This window comes from Castor canadensis, chromosome 8 (assembly GCF_047511655.1).
Source record: "Castor canadensis chromosome 8, mCasCan1.hap1v2, whole genome shotgun sequence".
In the NCBI taxonomy this organism is placed as follows: domain Eukaryota; kingdom Metazoa; phylum Chordata; class Mammalia; order Rodentia; family Castoridae; genus Castor; species Castor canadensis.
In genome coordinates this window covers 22,915,257-22,924,911 of record NC_133393.1, presented here as the reverse complement: position 1 = coordinate 22,924,911, position 9,655 = coordinate 22,915,257, and the positions used below count along the sequence as shown (strand labels likewise).

The window sequence follows — 9,655 nt, the reverse complement described above, 5'->3', positions numbered from 1 at the left end:
ATGTAAAAACAACCTATGCCTTTGGGTCTTGCTTTGAATATTTGTTAACTGGAATATTTTTTTATTCTAGTACTAGCTATTTCCTTCCAAGCCTCCATGTCTGCATACCCAGTGTCCAGTGGATTTACAAAGTTTTCTGGTCTGGATGACAGGAATAGCACCCTGTTTGAGCAGTAAGTACTATTTTCTCTCATTGTTTCATTTCAATATAATATAGTTTTGATTGGCATAAGAAGAAAATGAGTCTTTCCTTCCCTCTGCTGGTGACATACTTAGAATAGCAATAAAATTTCTCTTCCTTCAATAGGATGAATACCTCAGTGTGTTCTCATTTCATTCTGGTTTCCTAGATATCCATAATGTTGATATGTTGATATAGTCATGTTTGTTGTATTGTGATTAATATTTATTCTTCCCTTGAATTATCTTTACATAGAATATATAGCTTAATTATTGAATTAGTATTTGTTCCTCTATGAACACTTGAAAATATCGTCCTTTTATAATTTTAACTCATTGTATGCACATATGAATAATAAAAAAAAATTAAAAAAAAAAGAATTCCAAATATATGGTGATTATTTCCCTTATTAATGTATTGGGCAAAGCAATAAAATTTCTCTTCCTTCAATAGGATGAATACCTCAGTGTGCTCTCATTTCATTCTGGTTTCCTAGATATCCATAATGTTGATATAGTCATGTTTGTTGTATTGTGATTAATATTTATTCTTCCCTTGAATTATCTTTACATAGAATATACAGCTTACATTATTATTGAATTAGTATTTGTTCCTCTATGAACATTTGAAAATATCGTCCTTTTATAATTTTAATTCATTGTTGCTGTTTGGCTGTTGAGAACTGTGATATTTATTTAATTTTTATTCCTTTGAATATTTCTTTAACATTACTACTCAAAGTATATCCCAAAGTTCAGTGCCTATATATATAAATTACTTCTTAACAGTTCTTTATGAAAGAAGTACAGAAATAATGTTACAAAGCTTTAGAGTGGGGGTCAGGGTTCCTGAGGCCTTCCCATAAGGGAGGCTTTTCTTCCCTTTTCCTCTTCTCTACTTAATAAACTTCTGTTCCTTCACTCAAAAAAAAAACTTTAGAGCAAATCGACAGTAAAAATTTACTCATGTTTAAAAAATGTACTTATAAGATTGCCATAGTTTTATAACTGCATATTTGTGGGGTTTAGTCATTTTTCTAATAATTCATTTTATTCACATTATTTTTCTAATAATTCACTTGAGAGATTTGTAAATGTGTGATATTATGGATATAAAGAAAGAAAGAATATTTACGACAAAAAAGCCACTACCAACAAAAGCCTGATTCTTCTCTGCAGATTGTTTGAGAAACACTGCTTAACTGCTTGATATCTCAGAAACTCTGATCACAAAGGCTCATGATTCCACACACAAGGCTGCATAATCAGTGGTGTCTGAGGTCACTATCAACACTAGAGTCCTGAAGTTTACAGAGTACAAGGGACCGTTCTCATGGTGTAAGGTCTTTCTCCACATCCCTTAAAACTGCAGATGGGGAACTACATAGATTTGCATTTGAAGTAAGGATAGAGTGTCCCCAAGAAGCTGGCCTTTGGGAAGGAAAAGATGTAGGTGCCATCAGTCATGTTATAGAAGGAAATGTCCCTGTCCTCATAATCCAAGAAAATCACAATTTTCTCTGGACACTTTTCTACCTGGAGAGGATTTTCTTGGGAAATGTTTTGAGAACATGTAAGAGCCCTGTATACACTTCCCTTCCTCTCTAAGACTCTGAATATCCTTTTTGATGGTTCTGATGTTTCTTTGAATGATCCATTCTCCTCATAAATGCCTAGTGTCCACTCATTAGTGTCCTTGAGATCCACTTCCCAATAGTATCTCCCTGACGTGAAGCCTTCCTGGTCAAGTGTAATGAGGTTGTCGTCCCCTTGTTCATCACTAACAGATAGATCCTGTGTCTCCTCTCTGCGGTTCTCTTCTCTCCTTCTGTCAGAATTCTTCCAATGAGACGCTGCATGATTTACAGTCACAGGAGCTTAAAAAGAGAGAAAAGGCCACCATTGTGTATTTCAGAATGCTCTTGTGCATGTGAAATCTTAAAGAATTGTTATTGAATTAGTATTTGTTTCTCTACCAACACTTGAAAATATTGTCCTTTTATAATTTTAATTCACTATTGCTGTTTTGCTGTTGAGAATTGTGGAAAGTGTGGAGCCATGAATAGCAGAATACTTGTCCCACTTCATCTTGTCTATTCTACTGTCTGAATTGGCAGAGTGCTATGGAGAGCCAGGGATTACTCAAGAACATTTTTCTCTCCATATTCTCTGAAATTAGAACTCAAAATGTGGAGCTGGTGGTGATATAGAGCCTCTTAATCTAAACATTCATGTGCCTCCATGACCACAGTTTATGAGACATCAAGTGGTGTTTGTAAATCAATGTGCAGAAAAGAATCAGATTTTTATAGTAACTTTTAAAAAGGTGTCCACAAACTGACCCCCATTAAATAGTAGCTGAGTACTCTTGCCATTTCTGATTACTTTTTATTTGCAGGTCTGCTCAGCTGAGGGACTGTGTAATTTCCGTTAACATAAACAAGTGGACCACACAGACAAGAAAGCTGGGCAAATGTGGAAACACAACCAGAGTATCTAAACCTAGCAGTGAGTTCAGGCTAATGTTTAATAATTTTCATCTTCCATCTCTTTGCCAGAATAATGGTGCCTCTGTCTTTTCAACTAGAAGATGGTGCTAGAAAGAGAATGCAAGAGGCTAGAGGGCAGGTTGGAAGGGAGCAAAAAAGATAAAGAAAGCCACTCACCAAGGTCAAATATCTCCTTCCTCCAGTCTGAAAAAAAGCAATTCAAATTAAGACTGAAAACATGCCCAGGGAATAAGAAAGCAAAGATCCTTCTTCCCCTGGCTCATTACTTTCTCCTCCCAAATGCCCTTACTTTCCTTACTAAGCCTCCCAGACTCTGCTAGTATCCAGAAACTGCAGAACAAGTGGACTGCCTTCTGTACTCTTCCAGGTTGTGAGTTGTTCTCGGGTGTAGGTCAATGCTGCTAGAGAATTAAGATTCTCCTGCCTGCGCCAAGTCTGCAGAACACCTAGGGTAGCTTTCCAGCACTCATGGATACCTGCACTGCACTCTTAAGACTTGTGTTGCCCTCTTCATTGTAAATGAGAGCCATGAAAAGTCCTTTCATTCTATTTTACCTGGGGGTTTCCCTTGACTATAACCTCTTCACACCTTATGACTCCTCAGAACCTATAGCTAAGGCCTTTACATAGTCCTCTATTATTTTCATCACTGTAAACAGATTTAAAAAAATTTTTTTTTCTCCAGAGACAGATTCCTCATGGAAATCTGCATTTTTTTTTTCTCTTGGGGCCACTTCTCTTAGAATGGGATTGGCCGTTTTATTTAGAAATTGGATATTCTTAAAGGCTTGGGATAAGAATCAGATAAGGACATATCCATAATTCTTAAGAAGTGTACCACTGTGATCCTTCATTGGATCTCCCTCCTGAAAAAAATTTAGCACTCTGATATATAGAACCTATGAGTACATTAGTCAAGAACATTTGATGTTTTTATTCTATCCTCTTCATCTTAAAGATAAGGAGATTGAGGCCAAGAAAGAGAATGACTAGACTCCTCAGTTGTCATTGGTAGAGCTGCAACTAAAATGCACATGACCTTCATATCCTTATCTTGGTTATTTGCTCTCTCATTTGAAAAAAATGTCCCATGAATAGTGCAACCACCTTTAATCCTGGGGGTCAGTTCCACTGACCTCCCCATGAGATAGTTTATCAGGCTTATGTAGTTGCTTGGTTTCTAGCTCACATCCCTCAATGGACTTTTACTTTCCACAGGGTCAGACATAAGAGCTATGCCACCAATATGTAGTACAAGATCTGTCATAGAGAAATTGCACAAAGGTATGTTCCAGGCATGATCTAGTATGTTTATGAATTCCAACTCTACATTACACATGTGCATATGTGCACATGTACACACATATACGTGCACACCCACATTGATACATAGACACAGATATTAGAAACTATAAGCATAATCAATTCCCTTTATCACCAGATAAACATATTTTACAAATGATATTGAAATATCTTGAAAGATTGATTTCACACTTTTAAAATATGTTTCTGTATATTAAGCTTTACTGTGTGTATTATGAATACTTAAAATAAGTAAAATCAAAGTTAAGTTTTTACAAATAGAAAAATATACTAAAATATATTATCTGATGTTTTAAAATTTATCTGTAGTATGGAAATGAAGACATAACAAGGTATTCTTTAATTTTCCCAAATCTTGTCAAAACCACTGTGAGTCCTTTCTTTCTCCAAAGTAGAAAGCTAGCAATGCATTTTGAGTCCTACCCCAGCCAGATTGCTGAGAATTTATCATTAGAATTTATTTCTTCTTTGTCTTTAGTTCTAGAAAATAAGTGATTATTTGAATCCCCAAATACAAAATAGCACACATTGGTACCACATGAATTTTCACAGTTTGCAGGGGGACTGTTGTAGGTGTGTGTTGTCTTTGCTTATTATGCTCATAATACTAGAGTACTTGACAAGACGGAGTCAACTTACCAGGATATATCAGGGCCTTCTTCCAATCTAAAACAGAACACACCCAGGTAAGTCAAGGTGGGACATTAATCTGTGGTCTCACATGTCTTCCCCCCTTTCCTCTTACTTTTTTCCACTAGCCGTCATTAAATCTTTCAGTGTTTTCCACCTTGGAGTGGGAGGTGAGGTATCAGGATATGAGGTGGTGTGGGAAATTAAAGTTCTCTTACCTTTTTTGTACAATTCCTTTCGCTGTTCTGAAAGAAGCAACATTCATTGAGTGATCCAGAACAAGTTTGAAAAGGAGAAACAAACTCTACAGAGGGTAGGAGAAGAAACACGACTCACCAAACTCTGCCATGAGGTCAACTAAAAAAGAAAGAGATGTAAAATCCATCAATTTGGGTTTAAGCTGCCCCTGAGTTTGAGGTGTAGCTAAGCACATTGGTTCTTGAGGGACCCATAATTTGTTTGACAGTGACCAGAAAGCATATTTGTCCTGTCTAAACTGACAAGTGCTAAGAAAATATACATGGGAGGAGGCATGGTGTCACAGAAGAAGAAATGCCCAGGCTTCATGGAAGTTTAAGATTTATTAGGTGTTTCTGAAGCTTATTCTTAAGGGATAAATAAAAAGAGAAGGTAGAGAGAGACATTTGTACAAGGAGAATTAGCAGCACAGGCTGGTATACAGAAGTGTGAAACTGTGGGATATGGTATGAGAAACCACATTTCAGAGCCTGATGCCCACTTCCCACTGACCTTCTAGCTTCCCACATAGTTTTCTCCTCTGTACAGAATTCCCAGCTTTGCAGAAAGTTTACACTGAGGTCCCTATCCTTCCTACACCTTGGCTTTTGCATAAACTTCTGATTTTCCCTGTTTCCCTCAATTTATACCTTTGGTTTTAAATGCCGCTTCCTTTTCCTTCTTTATCTGAGCTCCTTCATGAGATTCTTTATCCCTTTTCATTATTTCTTCCTTCTTGGCTTGATGTTCTTTCCAGCCAAAGTAGATGAACCCAGCGAGGAGGAGTCCTAGCACAGGGAGTGTCCCAGCCAGGGCTGCCTTCCATGGAGACACCCGAGGGAAGAAGGGCTCTGACAAGGGTATATGTAAACATGGTAAGTGGCTGGCCTGGAGAAAACATTTCTCTCCTGGGCTCCTTTCATTCCTTCTTCTCCCTCTCTGCCCTTACCATACCCGTTCACGGTTGGGCCTCACTGACCTGGGAGGAAGATGGCTGATGCTTTCTCTTGTCCAGAGAGGGGATTTTGGATGGAGCAGGTCACATTGCCCAGGAATCTGTCTGTGACCACAATGGAGGTCTCCACATAGAAGAGCCCATCTCCGTCTTGGGTCTGAGACTCAGGGAGGGATGGTAGCTTCATTCCCACAGTGTCTCTCCACTGTACCTTGGGTTTTGGGAACCAGCCACCTGAGGAACACAGCACTTGGATCCCATCTTCCTCTGGCCCTGTCATGTAAACGTGAGGGGCTGAACCCAAACCTGAGAAGGAAAAGCATGTGTCTGAGACCATGGTCCTCAGGGACTCTGAGCTAAAGGCCAAGCTGCCCTTCACTAGACTGAAGAAAGACCTGGAGCTCAGAGGTCAGCGTTACTGACATGTGACTCAATTTGACATCAACTTATTTCCTTTACATTGTGCTTGGAGTGAGAGCGCTCTGGGGTGATTTTAGGAAGAGAAAGAATAAGAACATTCAAAGCTAGAAAATGGGTTTAATTCTATTAGTTGTCTTTCTCTCCCAATGTAGTAAAAATGGTTTGAGGGAGAGTCTCAGTGGTTATTACTACTGAATAAATGTGCTGCTGTCTTTCAGGATATCAAAACATGTTCAGAAATGTTAACTGCTTTGGTATTTAAAAGAAATGGAGTATGCAGTTGTATCCTCTTTGTACAGTTGAGGAAACTGACATTCTGCAGGTACATCAACATATCCAAGATCCCAAGCAGCACTAGGTCAGAAATCTTGAGACCCACATTTTGCCCTTTGTTTTACAACATGACACATATTCTGCGCCAAATTCACATACCTATAACATTCAGCTCCACGACAGCCTCTTGGGAGATGTCACCATCTTTAAATTGACACCAGTACTGGCCATCATCTGAAGCCCGGACATGCTCTATCAGCAGGGCCACGCCCCCCTTGCCAATGGAGTCTCCCACCAGTTGGGTCCTGCCACGGTACTCCAACATTTGCTCCGCATCTTGCTCCTGTCCATTCTGGACTACCAGCACAGCAGGGGAGAACTGGGCACGGTACCATCGGATGTGCATGTGGGCTGCACTCTGCTCAGGAAACAGCTGGCAGGGCAGGGTAGCATCTGCCCCAAGCAGGACCACAATGGGCTCAGCTGGTCCTTTCACAGAAAATCCAGATACTGCATGGGGATAAGAGACATATTGGGGGATAAGAGACAGATGCATGTGGGGAAATGTAATCAAAAGCCCATTCTCATTTCCTTATTAGGAGACACAAGCATATTTCTCCTTTGTATTATTTTCCAATGAATTTTATGTAAATTAAAATGTATATATCCACTATGCGTATGTGTATATGTATGTACATATATTTTACATTTTATTTTTATATACTTTCATATTTTATATATGTATAAATATACACAGGACTTGTAGGCCCAAAAATGTTATGATTCTGGGATGAAAATAATTCAGAAAGGGAGCTAGCAGAGTGATTCAAATGGTAGAGTGTCTTCCTAGCAAGCATGAAGGCCTAAGTCTAAACCCCAGCACTGCAAAAAAAAAGAGTTCACATAGGGACAGCTGTGTTAGTGGCTAGGAGGACTTAGTATAAAAGGCAAAAGCATATGACCTTAAATAAAGTGCCCCTTTTCAACCTGTCCCAGAGAGGGTGGGAAGGAAAGTTCTGGTCAAGGAATATCACAGGGCTTATTATGATAGACTGAGGCCATGTTCCCCCACTTCTTTTGCATTACTGTATAAAATTCAGGGTACTGTTGTAACCCAGAGGATACATGTTATTTGCTGCATATGACTGGGATGCTGGCATACACATTATATAAGCAATAGTTTGTAAAACAGTATTTGATATTATGTGTAGTTGCAATGTAGTGGGAAAAATCATTATTTCACATAAATGGGAGTCTATACCATCATGTTCAAACTTGTCCCATATGGGTTACTATTTACATTGCTTCCAACTTGTTATTACTACAGACATTACACAGACCTGAATGAGGATGAGCAAGCGAGAGAGAGAGAGAGAGAAATTTATATAGAATTCTTGACTCAACACATATGGACATTAAAAATTTGGTACTCACCACTTGATATAAGATTAAGTAGATGATAACAAAAAATGTCATCCTTGTGATCTCATATCTGGTTTTACTCCAAACCTGGAGTCTGAAAACTTCATCCAGAATAGTCCTTTTATTTTATGAAGTAGGGACTCATGTTCCAGAGACAGTAAGTGATTTGTTCAAGATCACAATCCACCAAATAGAGCTCAGGAATTCTGAGTTTAAATTCTTTATACTTAGATTTGACTAAGTATGAACATTACAAAGTATTTTTCACCAAGTAGACACATCAGAAATAAACAGACTAAAACTATCTAATGAGTAAAGTTTTAGAAAAATATTAAGGATCTAAGTTTTATGATGTCTACCCTAAGGAACAAGGGGCTTTCATGTGAGGAGGTTTTCTTGACCAATGGAGACCAAGTGTTTTCATTTATTAAACAGGATCCATAGAAAACAATACAATAAATAAAAAGCATGAGGCAGACTACTGACCTGCTGAGAACCACATGGACACCTGGAGAAGAAGAGGGAAGAGAGAACCCACTGGAGATAAGCCAAGAAAGTCCGCCATCTTCAGACAGAAGTGAAAGTTTCACAACAAGGGAAAGGTGGGCACTGTACCATCAGATGTGTATGTGGGCTGCACTGTGCTCAGGCACCAGCTGAGATGTTCTGTAGGAGATGGAAGTTGAGAAAGACAGCAGAGTCAAGGTTCTTAGGGGAGAAATCCTGTTCGAGGACCTACTTTGTACACAGAATTTTGACTGTTTCTCCCACACAGACCTTAAGACAAATATTACCTACTTCCAGTGAGTTTTCCTTTCCTTTCTTCTTCTGAAAACCAACTGCTTCTCCAGCAGGTGTAGAAAACTGTAAAGCATTCTCTTTTACTCTGTGTGGTCTCTTGCTTTTCAATGGATTCATTTTCTCAGTAATGTGCTCTTAGAGCAGAAAACCATGAGATCAAATGTTGAGAAATGAAGTCAGACATGGAACTACACTAACCTCTCTATCTTCAGTCTTCTTGCGTTTATTCATTTTTGTTTACTTACACATTTATTCATGAACTTAGTTACAAAGAATAGCTCTTGTGGCTTAACTCCCAACTGGGAAAGGACCTTTTCTCAACACATGTCCGAGAACTCAACCCCCTCTTTTTTGGGGACCCACAGTTACCACAGACATACCTGTACATGACCACACATTTCTCTCTTACCATCTGGATGGTGCTGGGGGACTCCTGGAAGCTCCGGGTATCCTCAATGCATCTACAAAAGCTGGCTCCAGAGACAATTTCTTGCGGTCAGCATCCAAGGGTGTGTATACTGGCGCAAGGGGCCCAGATTTCCAATTCACTGCTGGAGTAAGAAAATATTCTTGCTAGGGGGTGACACACAGGATTTCTAAGAAGCACTGTGTTTTGAGTGGTTTTGTTTGAATGAGTTAGGAGAAAAATCATAGCTATCTCCAGCTCTTCAGTTACTTTAAAAGAGGAAGTAATAAAGGTCACTTTGGGGACTTTGGACCAGGCTGAGCTGTAAAGCAATAAGAACTCTAATGTGTGCCTTTGTTGAAAATGTTCAGCATGGCTCCTTTCTCCCACCTGCAAAGGGCAGAAACCACACTTTCAGGGACAGGAGTCATCTTCATGTATTTTTTCAGATCTGTAGATCATTCCAGTGTTCACCTCACACAGTTAACTGATTAGAGA

General features: G+C 39.0%; 1 protein-coding gene across 4 annotated transcripts; it reads right to left on the bottom strand.

The window, feature by feature from the left end:
• Positions 1–703: 703 nt before the first annotated feature.
• LOC109674666 (butyrophilin-like protein 1) lies at positions 704–9,448 on the bottom strand. 4 transcript variants are annotated; one of them, XM_074082483.1, is made up of 11 exons: positions 9,132–9,448; positions 8,745–8,885; positions 8,437–8,616; positions 6,688–7,038; positions 5,860–6,141; positions 5,531–5,731; positions 4,980–5,000; positions 4,862–4,888; positions 4,653–4,679; positions 2,847–2,873; positions 704–2,057 (listed from the first exon to the last, which is right to left on the bottom strand). In XM_074082483.1, exons 3-11 carry the CDS (start codon positions 8,513–8,515, stop codon positions 1,561–1,563), a joined length of 1,512 nt encoding a protein of 503 aa, XP_073938584.1. In that variant the 5' UTR covers positions 8,516–8,616; positions 8,745–8,885; positions 9,132–9,448; the 3' UTR covers positions 704–1,560. The 4 variants fall into 4 exon arrangements, with proteins under 4 accessions (XP_073938584.1, XP_073938583.1, XP_073938585.1 ...); XM_074082482.1 differs by having other exon boundaries at positions 9,161–9,448; XM_074082484.1 differs by having other exon boundaries at positions 8,749–8,885; positions 9,161–9,448.
• Between the last annotated feature and the right edge of the window lie 207 nt (positions 9,449–9,655).

Bases quoted from the DNA above. Each gene is read 5' to 3' on its own strand.
- LOC109674666 (XM_074082483.1), bottom strand. From the start codon at position 8,515: ATGGCGGACTTTCTTGGCTTATCTCCAGTGGGTTCTCTCTTCCCTCTT. The intron at 4,889-4,979 runs GTGAGTCGTGTT...TGCTTCTTTCAG, and splicing joins TGACCTCATGGCAGAGTTTG to AACAGCGAAAGGAATTGTAC. The intron at 2,874-4,652 runs GTAAGTTGACTC...GCTTTTTTTCAG, and splicing joins GAAGGCCCTGATATATCCTG to ACTGGAGGAAGGAGATATTT.